Below are 15,715 nucleotides of genomic sequence, written 5' to 3'. Positions count from 1 at the left end.
GCATGATTCCAAATTGCCAGCCAGAATGGTTGGATCAGTTCACAACTCCACCAGCAATGCATTAATGTCCCAATTTTGCCACATCCCCTCCAACATTCATTACTCTCCCCTTCTTTCATTTTAGCCAATCTGCTAGGTGTGAGGTGATACCTCAGAGTTGTTTTGATTTGCATTTCTCTAATTATTAGAGATTTGGAACACTTTCTCATGTGCTTATTGATACTTTTGATTTCTTTACCTGAAAATTGCCTGTTCATGTCTCTTGCCCATTTATCAATTGGGGAATGGCTTGGTTTTTTATACAATTGACTTAACTCCTTGTATATTTGAGTAATTAGACCCCTGTCAGAGTTTTTTGTTATAAAGATTTTTTCCCAATTTGTTGTTTCCCTTCTGATTTTGACTACATTGTTTTTGTTTGTACAAAAGCTTTTTAATATAATCAAAATCATTTAATTTACATTTTGTAATTTTCTCTAACTCTTGCTTGGTTTTAAAATCTTTCCTTTACCAGAGATCTGACAGGTATACTATTTTGTGTTCACTTAACTTATTTAGTTTCCCTCTTTATATTCAAGTCGTTCACCCATTCTGAATTTATCTTGGTGTAGGGTGTGAGATGTTGATCTAAACCTAATTTCTCCCGTATTGCTTTCCAAATTTCCCAGCAGTTTTTGTCAAATAGTGGATTCATGTCCCAAAAGTTGGGCTCTTTGGGTTTATCATACACTGTCTTGCTGATGTCATTTACCCCAAGTCTATTCCACTGATCCACCTCTCTGTCTCTTAGCCAGTACCATATTGTTTTGATGACTGCTGCTTTATAGTATAGTTTAATATCTGGTACTGCTAGGCCCCCTTCCTTCACATTTTTTTTTCATTATTTCCCTTGATATTCTTGATCTTTTGTTATAGTTTTCCCTAATTCAGTAAAGAAGTTTTTTGGTAGTTTGATAGGTATGGTGCTAAATAGGTAAATTAATTTTGGTAGAATGGTCATTTTCATTATGTTAGCTCGTCCTACCCATGAGCAATCTATGTTTTTCCAATTGTTTAGATCTAGTTTTATTTGTTTGGAGTGTTTTGTAGTGGTTTTCGTATAATTGCTGTGTTTGTTTTGTTAGATAGATTCCCAAGTATTTTATATTGTCTAGGGTGATTTTAAATGGTGTTTCTCTTTCTACCTCTTGCTGCTCTAATGTGTTGGAAATGTATAGAAATGCTGATGATTTATGTGCATTTATTTTGTATCCTGCCACTTTGCTAAAGTTGTTGATTATTTCTACAAGCTTCTTAGTTGATTCTCTAGGATTTTTTAATTAGGCCATCATATCATCTGCAAAGAGTGATAGCTTAGTCTCCTCATTGCCTATTTTGATACCTTCAATTTCTTTTTCTTCTCTAATTGCTACTGCTAGTGTTTCTAGTACTATGTTGAATAATAGAGGTGATAATGGGCATCCTTGTTTTATTCCTGATCTTATTGGGAAGACTTCTAATTTATCCCCATTGCATATGATGTTTATTGATGGTTTTAGGTATATACTGTTTATTATTTTTAGGAAAGATCCTTCTATTCCTATACTTTTCAGTGTTTTCAATAGGAATAGATGCTGTATTTTGTCAAAGGCCTTTTCAGCATCTATTGAGATAATCATGTGATTTTTGTTTGTTAGACTGTTGATATGGTCAATTATGTGGATGGTTTTCCTAATGTTGAACCATCCTTGCATTCCTGGTATAAATCCCACCTGATCATGGTGGATGATCTTCTTAATTATTTGCTGGAGTCTCTTTAGTGTTCTATTTAAGATTTTTGCATCTATATTCATTAGGGAGATTGGTCTGTAGTTTTCTTTCTCTGTTTTTGATCTCCCTGGCTTTGGAATCAGTACCATATTTGTGTCATAAAAGGAATTTGGTAGGATTCCTTCTTTACTAATTATATCAAATAATTTGTATAGTATTGGGATTAGTTGCTCTTTGAATGCTGCGTAAAAACAACATTCTTCTTTCAGGGTTGCGCATAGTCTCCCTTCTCTCCCCCTATGGTTCTTCCAGGTGGCTGACTCACGGGTCTCTCGCGGTTGTATCCGGCTGGATCCGGATATCAGGCCTTCCATCACCTGCTTCTGTGCCTCTCCCTTGAGGGAAGAGGAAGAAGAAAATCAGTGGGAAGGGGGACTTCCTTCTTCTGCAGAACAATTTTCTCTTAAATCTTCAGATTTCAGAAGGAAGAGAAGTAGTGAAATAGCACCGCTCTGCAGCCTCTGACACTGATGATCACCTTATCCTCCAGGATATTCTCTTTTCTCTTGGTTTTTGGGGTGCCACACTTCCCTGATTCTCCATCTACTTTTCAGAATGCTCTTTTTCTGTTCTTTGGGTGCATCCTTCTCTGATTACTGCCTCTTATAGGTGTCTCTCTGGGTTTTGTGCTGAACTCTTTTCTTTCCTCCCTCTGTACTACTCCCCTTGGTGATCTCCTCAACTCCCATGGATTTAATTATTATGTCTAGGCTGATGATTGTTAGACCTACGTATCCTGCCGTGACCTCTCAGCTGATCTCTAGTCTTATATCTTTACCTACCTTTCAGAAGTCTCAAAGTGAATTTATAGATACCTTAAACCTAATATGTCAAAAACAGAATTCATCATCTTTCTCCCTAACTACTGCTCCTCTCCTGCCTTCCTTACTACTGTAGAGGGCAATGCCATCATCCAGAGCCTAGGAGTTATCCTGGATTCCTCCTTATCTTACCCCCTCTATCCAAGCTATAGTCCAGACTTGTGGATTTCACCTCTGCAATGTCTCTCTGAAACACCCCCTCTCTCCTCTGCCACTGTCACTGCTACTGTGGTGCAGACCCTGGATGACTGTGATAGCCTCCTCGTGAGTCTGCTGCCACTCCAATCCATCCTCCATTCAGCCAGTAGAGTAATTTTTCTAACTCATGTCTGATCATGTCACTCACCTACTTAGTGTGAAGATAGAATTATCTCTCTTCTTATTTCTAATATGATCAATCAGCAACATTTAGTTTAATCAATCAAAAACTGAAAACATCCCTACTTAACACTTGACTAGTCATTAGGTAAAGAGTTCACAAGTCAAAAACTCTTACCTCCAAAGGGGACTGCCCAGTCCTGGGTAGGGCTAAGCAGTTTTGAAGCTGTGATTGATTCCTTTGAAGAGGGGAAGAGACAGGAAGTTATGTGGGAAAAGGACTATAAAAAGGCCATGGCTTCCTGGATTTGGGATTTCTTCTTCTCTCTTCGGATCTTCTGGCTTGGAATCATTCCTACCTTGGTGCTTGAAGAGATGCTTTCCTTGGATCCTGTGGTGGTGAGTGGAGTGATTCCTTCCTTGGTTCTTCAGTGAGGAGATGCTCTCTGCTCCTTGGGGCTTCAGTAGGACACTCCATTCAATGTGAGTTCTGGTAAGATTCTTGGCAGTCTTAGCCTCATGTGCACTGAAGGTTCTTGGCCAATTCTTCAGCATCTCCTAGTTCTTTGGATATCAGCTTCCTAATTAGGATTTTGGATCTCAGTGAGATTCGCTTTTAGATTCCCATTTGCAGTCTTGAGACATTAGAATTAAACTTAGGGTATTGGTAGCTTGGCAGTACTTTCTGTCTATCTACATTTTTCCACTTTCACTCTTTCTACCTCTTGTAAATAAGGTTCTAAAAGTCATTTTGACTTAAGCTGTAATATTTTTAAATTGGCTACCACAATATTACTTTAGAACTTTCATGTTTGCATAAAAATCTAAATTTAAATTCTTACATTAGTAAACTTCTGTGGCTGCCTTTTGCCTCTAGGGAATGTTCTGTTTAGTGGTCAAAACTCTTAATTACCTAACCCCCTCCTACTTCTTCAGTCTTCTGACACCTTCCTCCCCAATAGTTACTCTTCTATCCTCTGTTAGTTTTTTCCTGTTTATCCTGTGTATAGCTGGCTTTGCATATATTTGTTTGCTTGTTATTTCCCCCATTAGATTGTAAGCTCCTCAAGGGCAGGGACTATCTTTTGCCTGTTTTTATATCCCTATTGCTTATCACAGTGCCTGGTATATAGCAGGTGCTTAACAAATTTTTATAGACTGACTATTTCAACAAAAATAACCAGCTGGTCATCTGAGTGTGACAGTATATGTCCTATTTCATATTCAGCTCTCTACCTCTTCTAAGAACAGAGAAAAGGATCTTTTCCTCTCTTATTTGGGACCAAGGCTTGTTAATGATATTAGACAGCATTTGATGTTAGTATTTTTGTTCTTTCCATTTAATGTTTTCTGTAAAATAAAATTAATAATATTTATGCTACCTAACTTGCAAAATGGTTGAATAATGTATATAAAATGTAAATTTTAACTGCCATACAAATGTTACTTCTATTCTTTTTATTTATGTTTTTTAACAAAGGATTTAGATTTTATTTGGGATTGTTTGATTTTTTTTTAGACTCATGAGCATTCGAAATGCATAAGACCACCTCTTCCTTTTTTCCAAGTGTCCGAACAAACTACCACTTTCTCTCTTCAGGGAACCTTTGTAAGTACTGAAAGTCTTATTTCATGAAACTCCCAATCAACCCTTATCCCTGACAACTTGCCTTCAAGGAACCTCCTTGTCCTTGTTCCTGCTTGGACAATAAACCATCAAGCAACCCATTGAACACCCTAAATGGGATTAAATGCTCTTTTTGTCTCCTTAGTTTCTCTTATTATATCTAGGGGGCTCCCAGGTATTCTAGGTTCTGTCTATAGCTACAAATTCTGTAGTTTGCAGAAATTCCCATTACTGATGTCTTTCCCTAGGCAATGTTGCCAGAGTAGTGGCTCTGCATGGAATCCCTGCATAGTGGCCAATGAGTTTGTCTCCCTTGTCTTGATTAATGATATGTTCTATTTTAAATGCATTTGTAGTTGTGAGTTTTTTCAGGTTGCCAGTACATGTACATGTAGTAATTGGACAACTATGCCAGATGTCATTCTTTGTTTCTTGTTGATTAATAGTCATCTTATAGAGAATCTTGGCATAGAAACTGTTTTATGATTCTAGAAGAATTGAAAGACCATGTGCTTTGAAGTTTTTTTGTAATAATCATTAATTGCTTAAAATGAACCTTTTCATGAAAGATCCTGAAAACTTTGTACATAGTAAGAGACAAGATTATTGCAGTTTCTATACAGTGTTGCATTAAAGAATGAAAACAGTGTCTCTTAGACTGATTTTCTGTGTGAGCATAAGTGAAGTATATGTAACACTTTGGAACTGAGCTTTTTTTTTACATGGGCATTCTAACAAGGTACTAAATATCCTATTCTAGTTTTTTGTTGTTGTTGTTGTTGAAAACTCTGACTTGAGTAGAATACTCCAAATTCTTGAGTATTTATAAGAAATGATGTAGTCATTTATATATTTCAAACCTGTTTTTCTGAATTCTCCATTGATATGTTGCTATTAAAATGAAGCAGTGTGAAGGAGGAGGTTAGAAAGGGGACAGGGCATAACACCATTGTTGGATTTCATAACCTCATACTTTGGCATCACTATATGTCAGCTGGTAGAAGTCATCCCTTGGTTAATGAGAATTTAAAAGGCGTTAACGCTAAATGAGATAGCAAGAATTTGTTCTATAGATAGCTAGAATATTGTTCTATAGAAAGCTGAACCATACTCTTATAGGTTAGCAACATTTGCATAAAAGAATAGCTTCTAGTCCTTCCCCAAGTTTCTTTTTGATCTTATAGAAAGAAAAAAACTATTTAATCTCTGCCACTACTACAAATTCATACCAAGTTAAATTAGCTTTCTTCTATATTCATTGTTGTCAACATGTTAATTTGCAAAAGCCCTGGGAGACTAATATCAAAATCTAAGCACCCCAAATGAAATCTAGCATTCCAATGGATGCTAGCTGTCTATGTGATACTGATGAAAAATGGTTATATCATATCTTACTTTTTACAACTGCTACTTTCACTCCGCCTTCTGAGGTTTAATGATATCTTTTTCGGTAGTTGGAGAAGACTCCTGTGAAGGAAAGAAAACTTTCCGTTTTTTTCTCAAAGTTAAGGGTGGCTGTTAAATTTAGTGTGTTTGGTAAATGTAGTTACCTTTTGTTATCATTTATTTTAAAAATTCTAAGGCTGGTCTAGACTAAGGAAAACTCTTAATCTTTTTTTTTTCCTCTTCCCAGAAAGAGTTAAGAATGCTACATGTATGGTATTCCAAACTCGGAAAAGAAACTAGGAATGACTCTTTATTATTCAAACAACTACCTCCTCTAAAGGTAGGACTTAGTGACATTTTATAGAAAATACAACTCTTTTCAAGGCAAAATAGTACTCTTAGTCAATAGCTTTAGGTTCTGTCCATTCTGAGAAAACAAACCATTTCACCTTTTTGTATCTCATCTACTTTCTGCATTGATGAAATCTGACTCTTAGTTATTAGTTTTAGACATTGTCTTGCATGTAAAATATCATGCAGATGATCTTTGACATAGTGTGGTCCTTGAAACAAGTTTGTAAAGTGAATTGTAATAAAACAAATTGTTTTTCCAATATTTGTGTTCTGAACTAGAAATTTGGTATGAAATCACAGTTATGACCAATAATTTATCAGAAAAGCAAAGCTAAGAAAACTTTAAAATAGTAAATTTTGTTCTAGGTCTTATAAAATGGACATAAATTTTTTGTGCATTTATTCTAAAAAGGAGCTGAGTGTACTCCAAAGTATACATATAGCACATAAAATTATGACTATCATAAATCTTACCTAAAACTTATGTACTAACTATAATAAGTATAAAATGTTTAAATGAACAAATTCTGAATAAAAAATAGCATTTTATGGTCCTTTCTCCTTTAGTGGAGTCATAAAGATAGATATGGTTAGAAAAAAAGTAGAAGGGACAGGCCTTGTAGGGAGAGGGAAGGAAAAGGAGTGAAAGAGAGAGAAAGAGAGTGAGTAAAAGAGAGGGAAGGGGCAGAAGGTGGGAAGGGGAACTGAGAAGGAGGGGGAGAGAGAGAAAGGGAAAGGGAGAGATAGAGGAAGGATGGGAGGGAGGGAGAATAAAGGAGGGAAGGAAGGATATATACAGAGAAAGAGAAAGGAGGGAGTTGAGAGGGAAGGAAGAACAGATAATAGAGAGAGAGGGAGAGGGATAAAGGGGAGAAAGGAGGGAAGGAGAAAGAAGGAGAGACTATATATAAATATACGTATGTGTGTGTATATATACTCTCTCTCTATATATATATATAGAGAGAGAACATGTATATAGAGAACACATGCTTAGAGGGAGAATAGTTTCTGTGTGTGTACAATATGCGTATTGAGATAGAGAAACAAACAAGAAAACTGAGAGTGTTGTACAGAAAAAAAGAACACTAGACTTGGTCTCAGAATACCTTGGTTGGACTTTGACCAAGTTACTTCCCCTTTATGGGATTGGCAAATCAGTTGAATTATTTTTGTATATATAATTTTTTAGAATATTTTTCCATGGTTACATGATTCATGTTCTTTCTCTCCCCTCCACTTCTCAACCCCCCAGTAACTGATGTGCATTTCCACTGGGTTTTACATGTGTCATTGATCAAGACCTATTGAATGATATTTTTTAACCATCTCCTTACAGAGTTATTATGAGTAAAGGGTTTTGTGATTTATTATTCTCATTGAATTCACAACTACTTCCTTCTCCTTCCTTGAGGCAGGTTCCTCATTTGTCCACTATGAAAAATAACTTAAGTGTCCATTCTTATCTGTGCTTTTCACAGATCCTTTAGGGAGAGAAGCTCTACAACCTTCCATGGTAACCTGTTTGATTCTCACAGCTCCTTAGGAAGTTCTCACTGAGGTTCTCCCAGTGGCCCCAGTAACCTGTCCCTACAGGAGCCCCTTTTATCCCTAACTATTGTTTTCACTTTTCCTTTTAGATTACTAATGGAACAGTTACATTACAATTGGGTTTGGATGAAGTGTATACTTTAACAACCATCACTACAGGTCAAAAGGGCAGTCATCCTACTCCTCCAGAATCACGGCCATTTCCATCTAACTATGAAGAAAATTTTAATATTCGTAAGTCTTTTTTTTTTTTAAAGCATCATAAAATAGACCTTATTTTTAGAATTGCATCAGATGCCATGCACCAGTTTGTTTTCATTGAGAAGTCAATGTGAAACCTTAATCATAAATAGGTTAGTCAGCGATGGTGAATCTTTTGGAGATGCAGGGCCTGGCCCTGTCCTCACCCCCAAACTGAGTGCTGTTCCCCCTCCAAAGAACAAGTGTGGTGCCCCTCCCAACACCAAGTGCCAGATGTACTCTGCCTGCTTCCTTGCCATCCCCCCACCCCCCCACATACACAGAGGAAGTTGGGCTTATTGGGCTGCTTGGTGGAGAGGCAAGGCTTGGATATGAGGAATGTCCTCAGCAAGTGTAGAGAGAGGGAGAAGAGTGGCCCGAGCACTCTTCTCCTCTCCAGCTCTGTTGCCTGTGACTTGCCCACCTTACCCACTGTGAGTTCTCATTGGGCAGCTGGGCAGAGAGGCAGGGAGGTGTGGTGGGGAGGAGGAGGAGGGAGCCTAGTGAGGGGGGAAGTCCTATGCCCACAGAAAGTATTCTATGTGCCATCTTTGGCACCCATTCCATAGGTTTACCACCACTGTTCTAGGGATTTTTTTTTTTCATCTTTTTGTGAGGATAAAGTTGACTTTAAGCCTTCACTGAAGACCTCCAATTTTCATAGCTTTGAATAAATGTTTCACTAGATGATGCATGAATTTTAGGGTAAGGGATTTTATGGGGCATATCAACTGTTATTGGTAATAAATCAATTGAAAGCATTAATATGCCAAGGACTGTGCTAAGTGCTGAAGACACAAAAAGAAAGATTAAAAACAGTCCCTGATCTCAAGGCACTCACATTCTGATGAGGAGGCTGTGTGTAATTATATAAGTTTTTCAAAGAGTAGAGAGTAATTCATCTCAAAGGGGAGACTGCTACCAGGCTGGAAGGACTAGAACAGATTTCCTGTACTAGGTAGGATTTAAGTTGAGCCTTGAAGGACAGCCAGAGAAACTAAGAGGCAGGAGTAAGAAAGGAGGACATTGGGACAGCTCAGTGGATAAAGAACAAGGCCTAGAGAGAAGGTCCTGGGCTCAAATTTCCCCTCCAACACATCCTAGCTGTGTGACCCTGGGCAGGTCACTTAGCCCCCATTGTCTAGCACTTACTGCTCTTCTGCCTTGGAACCAATACTTAGTATCAATCCTAAGACAGAAGGTAAGGTTTTAATGAAGAGAAAAGAAAAGGAAAGGAAAGGAAAGAAAAGAAGAGAAAAGAAAAGAAAGGAAAACATTGCAAAAGGCATGAGGGAACAGCTACTTTAGAGGCACATGGGTGGGACATGGGGTATTAAAAAGGAAAAGCAGCAGTGAAGCCAGTGTAGCTAGATTGTAGAACATGAGGTGGGGGTGGGGGAGTAAAGTGTCAGAAAATGGGAAAAGGAGGGGGCTCCAGGCAACACAAAGCTGTGGATACTAAACAAAAAATTTTATATTTGATCTTGCAATTAATAGGAAGCCACTGCAAAGTATTGAATAGGGATGTGATTTGCTTGGTTCTGCACCTAAGGAAGATCGTAGGAGCATCTGAGTGGATAGTCAAGATTTCAGGAAGAGACATTGAAGGCAGAGAGACCAGTTATTATGTTGTATTACATTTCCGGGCTAGATGTGATGAGGGTTCCAGAGTATTGGCTGGTGAAAAGAGAGAAAGGATGCATGGGAGAGTCCTGGGAAAGTAGAAAGGACAAGACTTGGATATGGGGTAGATGAGAATGAAGAGTCGGGGATGATACTGAAATTGTACTCTTGAGCAGAGAAATGCTGCACACTTTGCCCTCCTTGTCCATAGTGTCCTTAGTTGCAAAATAATTCCTTCAAGATATATCATGGCAGAAGTCCAGCCACCATGTCCACAAATGTTCAGTAAAGCTTAATAGTTGCTTATTGAGCAGCTCTCTTAGCAGCAGTCTGGTTAGTTTAACTTTCTAAGAACTAGTGAGTGGCTTCAGATCTCTTTGGAAGAATTTATTAATCCAAATTCTCTGTATAGAAGCTTAGCTTTCACTGATTTCTATAGATTATCAATGAAATGTGTGAGATTCAGTTGAGATTTGGGCTAGGTACAGATGTGGTAGAACTTCTGCTGTGCCAAAGCTGCTTTTACTCTCATCTCTGAAGCCATGAGGCTATCCTGTGACATTAAATCTAAAATTAATTATCTAGAAAAGTTAGAATTCAAAAGTAATCCTCGAATACATCTTACAGGATTACTATGAGACTGAAATAAGGTAATGAATGTGAAAAGATTTTGACAAATAAAAACTTCTATACAAATAAATATGAGAGATTGTTGTTAGAACTGCTGTTCTATATAACCTTCAGCAAGGATGAAAGGCTTTAATTTAACAGTAAAGATGGTCTTGTGGACGCCTTGTCACGGAGGTGGCTTGATACAAAAACTGTATTATATTGATTTTTAAGAGTTGGGGAAAAAATACCCAAGTTCAGCAGTTTTAGGTTCTTTATGACCATGCTACACATAAAGAAACCTGAAAAGAAGTATGTTCAAAAGATATTAGAAACAAATTGTGGTGATTATCTTCTAGTAAAGGAAAAGAATGTGTGATTTCAAAAAACAGGTTAAAAAAGTTATACAAAAATTAATATACTTAATTCATTACATAGATCATAAGAATTACTAATTCTTCATTGATATGGAATCTTAAGCCACGGTCAGTTTGTATGCGTGTGTACACATTTCTGTACATGAACATTCATTCATGTATACGTATGCACATACATAGAGTTGCACATGTGCATGTACACATGTATATGTGTACTTAGGGGTGCACATGTTTTTATTTGTACACAGACATATACATATGTGGTTTACTTATTTTACAGTTGTAAGTTTTTTTTAATAATTGCTCAATGAATGACTGGAAATATAAATCCAAAATGTTTAATAGCATATTCAAAATGATGACTTTCTTATTTTCAAAATAGGCAATCCACCTTTTAGCGAAGCTCCAAATTTTGCAGATCAGACAGGTGTATTCGAATACTACACCAATGACCAGGGCACGGAGGACCATGCCTTCACCTTACGCCAAGTGCTCACTCAGCGACCTATCACTTGGGCTGAGGATGCAGATCAGACCATCAGTATTATAGGAGATCATAACTGGTATGTTCATTGGGGCTACCTCATATTGATCTGGTGGAGATTTATACATGTACCAGATGCTGGCTCTCTATCTCTGTGGTCAGTCCTTTTTTTTAAAATTAATTCATTAATTTGGAATGTTTTTTTCATGGTTACATGATTCATGTTCTTTCCCTCCCCTCTTCCCTCCCCCTTCCCTGAGCTGAAGAGGAATTCCTCTGTGGTCAGTCTTGAGACAGTTCCCAGTCTATCTTGGGTTACCATATAGGAATGGCTAAATATCCATTTGATAGATTTGTGCTCTTATCATTTTTGGCAAACTACATTTCCCTATCTGGGCTTAAGTTTCCTCTTCTGTAAAATGAGGAAGTTAGATTAAGCAGGCTCTAACATCTTTTTGAGCTCTCCACTCTGATTCTCTGATGACATAATTACAAGTCCCTTTTCCTTTGAAGAGGGGAATATACTGTTTTTACAAATGGTTCAATTCAACAGTGACTGTTACAATGGCATTTTGACTTGACTGTGACAATGAAAGGATCCTTGATGAAATGTAACTTGTGACTTATTTGACAATGGGCTCACAAGTTACATGTTTTAGATTCTGTCTCATTTTGTGGCTCTTGGTTTCACAGTGCCACCTGCTGGATGAATTTTAGGATTGTATTGAAAATTCCTTTTTGTGGAATTAAAAGGTGAAGTACTGTCCTTGTACACTAGATGGCATTGGAAAGAGGCAAAAGCAGGTTTTATAGTTGGAGAGGTAATAGGACTCTGAACTTTGCTTACTGAATTGAATCAAGTGTCATCTTCTCTACCTATTGGAATATTAAATCAGAGAGATGTAGTGTTAAAAGTAAGGAAATAGAAGTAAAACTCTGACACTGGCATTTACTCCTCTGGGATCATAGACATCGCCAGAGAAAAGAGATAGGATGGTTCTGCCTTCGATTTTTTCAAGCATGAATTCATATCTCTTCCTTCCTGGACTTTAAGCTGTTTTAGCACCTTTGTGTTACTACTGCCTAGTACTGTGCCTTCCACTAATAACAAATCTATCAGTCAATCAGCCAACTAGCATTTATTATGTACTTATGTGCCAAGGACTGTGCTAAGTACTAAGAATAGGAATAGGCAATGGAAGTAAGTTAGAAATTGTGCCAACAAAATAATCTGATATTTTTTTTTATTATTTATCCAAAATGATATAAACTTCTAAAACAGTGAATTTAAAACTATTCCTTTATTGATAAAGGAATTATATTTGAGGCCATCAATTTGGTTCAAAGATGTAAGCTTTTTTAATAAGTAGCTTATTGTGTAGCTTTACACTTATTTTTTTCTGTTCAACTTAAAAACATTTATTAGGTGCCTGCTATTTAGAATCATCTTGTCATAAATATTAGGAACTTTCAGAAGTGGCTAGTGGTTCAGTGGATCAGGGTCTGGGCCTGGTATCAGGAAAATCAGCTAGCCAGGGTTATGTGGGTTTTAAATGAGGTGATAAAGAATGTTTCAAAAGTTGGTGTGCAATTTTAAGCTAAAAAACTTATTTATTTATTATTATTTAAGCTAATAAAACCTAAGACTGTATTCCAACTTTTGAAACACGGTTCGATTTTAGTGCTTTGCTACATAAATGCTAGCTATTGCTCATGGATGGACTGACTAGGTTGATCCTTGGATGACACACAATGCTGGACTTAAAGTGTTTTCAGCTAGGAAACTTGAGGTTTCCTGGAGCTTGAGGTCGATTGCTTCTGAGAATCCAGAGTTATCTCCACACCAGAATGACATATCAGAATTGGACTTTGGAGGTACTGAAAAGACTGTATCTTTGTGTTAGATTGATAACACATTAAATGTTTCCTGTCTCAGGCATTGAAGGGGAATATTTTAGCCATGGAGTACACTGCAAAAACGCATAAAGGCAGAAGAGGGCAGCATAAGATAAGGAAATTTGGTTGCTTTGTAGAATTATATAAAGGGAAGTAACAGGAAATTAGATTGGAAGAGTGGATTGGAGCTCAGCGGAGCCTTAAATGGCAGGCTAAAAAGCTTATTACCTTCTAGGCAATATAGAACAAATGCAGATTTCTAAACACAGGAATTACATGGTCAGATGTAGATAGGGACATCTCTAAGGGTTTGTTGGAAAAGGAAATTGAATACTTAACTAAGGCCAGTTAAGGGACTATTATAGGAGTGTAGGCAAGATATAGGATACTTAGGCTAAATCTTATCCTTCCTTATATTCCTTATTCCTTCCTTTTATATGAGAGGGAATTAAGAACCATAGTGGAAGACAACTGAGCTAACTAAATTTGCAGGGCTGGAATTAGAATCCTTTATCCCAGTAACATGCTGTTTCTATTGACTTGGGATGATTATCTTCTAAATGTAATAACATAATCATGGTTTTGGAGTTCATAGAGACCATTGTTCATCATCCCAACCTCTGTACACCTCTCTGATAGTCTTGAAAATAATCATCAGAATACTTCTAGTAATAATGGGGAACTCAAGATTTAATGCTAGCCCAGTCCATTTTTTTCCACAGCACTCATTTATTAGTTGTAGTTCCCAACATTTACTAAATGTGTAGGAATACTTAACCTGTTACTTTACACAGTAGCTTATTGAAGTAGAAATAGTAATCTCTTTATCTCAGCAACTAAGAAGTTGACTTTTAAAGTCTTTTCCAGTTCTAACATTCTTTGATCCTAATATCTCTATATAGAGTGAAATCTGAAAGCACATATTTTAATTTAATGCCCCTAAATAACCTTCCTGCCTTGAGTTTCTCCTACTTAGTCTAATCATCATTGTTATATTGTTCTTTCTAAAATATTACTTTCACTTTATCACTTTCCTGCTCAGGATCCCACAATGGCTTTTCATTACTAACCATTTCAACTCTTAAGTTCTTATCTTGGCTTTCAAGACTGTCTATGACAGTGGCAAACCTATATAGCATGGGTGCCAGAGATGACACGCAGAGCACTCTCTGTGGGCATGCTCTCGCTCCCTTCTCCCTCCCTAGCTGAATTCATTACTAGAAAGGCAGAGGGACTCAGGTAGAGCTGCTCTCCTCCTCCTCTCCACCGCACCTGATGACATTTTTTCACATCCCCCACCTCACTGCCCAACAGCCCAGTGGGAACACTTGGAGTAAGGTGGTTGGCTCATAGGTGACAGAACTGGAGGGGAGCAGAGTGCTCGGGCCACTTCCCTCACCCTACACTCACTGAGGACATTCCTCACTTCACCTTTCCCTCCATATAACAGCTCAATGGGAGCTCTTTCTCCCTCCGATATGTGGGGTAAGGGGCAAGGGGCAGGGTGCACCTGACACTTAATGGGGAGGAGGGACATGGCATGCTATCTCGGGGGTGGGGAGGAAGCTGGCACAACACTACATCTGGGAGATAGGATGAGAGGAGGGCCTGGCATTCCATTTCTAAAAGGATCACCATCTATGAGATGGTCCCTTGCCTGATTTCCCCCAACTTGCCAGCTGCCCCCTAGTCACACAGGTCTGCCTTCTACATAGGCCATTACTCTTTTATATCTGTGCTTTTGTTCCTAGCATTGTCCTTGCTTTGAGTACCATTACTATTTCTCTCCCATTATGCAAATAGTTTACCTATTAAGATGAGGGTTACATCCCATTTCTTCCATGAAACATTTTCCAAACTTAATCCCACATTAATTTCTTCCCTGTTCAATAATCTGTCTAGTAAGCATTTCAGGTGACAAAGTTTTTGAGGAATGGCTGAGGCACTATATTACATTTATGTATACCTCATTGACATCAAATAATTGGTTCTCAGTAAGTAATTATTGGTTAGATTACAGCTTATTGCAGGCCATATGACATATTTCTGCCTTGCAAATGTCACCCATTTGGAAAGCTGTTAGAATAGCTTTCCAAAGTGCCGTGCACCTCTGATGAGCAAGAATTTCTACCAGGGACTGGGTGTGATAGCATACATCATTAATCCCTCCTAATGGGGAGATAAAAGCTTATGGAACTCTCAAGCTTGAGTATGTGCCAATTGGGTATGTACCCCAAGTCCAATACCAATATGGTGAGACTGTGGGAGTGGGGGCCTTCAGACTGTTTTATGGAGGTTGGAAGTTGAGTGGATCAAGTCTTCTGTGCCAAACAGAGTGAATATAGACCTGTGAGTAGCCCCTTAACCTCTAACCTGGTCAAGATAGGAGACAGTCTCTTGAGGTTAAATTTTTTTTCTTTTTTCTACCAGACAGGAAGAAATGTTAATTTTTTTAAACATTTATTAATATTCATTTTTAACATGGTTACATGATTCTTGCTTCTACTTTCCCCTTCACCCCCCGCAATCCCCCCACCCATGGCCGATGCACTTTTTCCACTGGTTTTAACATGTGTCATTGATCAAGACCTATTTCCAAATTGTTGTTAGTTGCATTGGTGTA

At 37.8% G+C, this 15,715-nt stretch overlaps 1 protein-coding gene across 1 annotated transcript in view; it reads left to right on the top strand.

Moving 5' to 3' along the window:
* Positions 1 to 15,715, top strand: part of GALC (galactosylceramidase) — an 89,699-nt gene that overhangs the window by 50,512 nt on the left and 23,472 nt on the right. The window contains exons 11-14 of the mRNA XM_044664988.1: positions 4,468 to 4,557; positions 6,209 to 6,301; positions 7,953 to 8,097; positions 11,095 to 11,275. Of these exons, the coding sequence (XP_044520923.1) occupies positions 4,468 to 4,557; positions 6,209 to 6,301; positions 7,953 to 8,097; positions 11,095 to 11,275 (509 nt within the window). The remainder of the gene's footprint in view (positions 1 to 4,467; positions 4,558 to 6,208; positions 6,302 to 7,952; positions 8,098 to 11,094; positions 11,276 to 15,715) is intronic.

This window comes from Gracilinanus agilis, chromosome 2, assembly GCF_016433145.1.
Source record: "Gracilinanus agilis isolate LMUSP501 chromosome 2, AgileGrace, whole genome shotgun sequence".
NCBI lineage: Eukaryota > Metazoa > Chordata > Mammalia > Didelphimorphia > Didelphidae > Gracilinanus > Gracilinanus agilis.
Note: the sequence above shows the minus strand (reverse complement) of the source record. Positions and strands in the feature narration are given on the sequence as shown.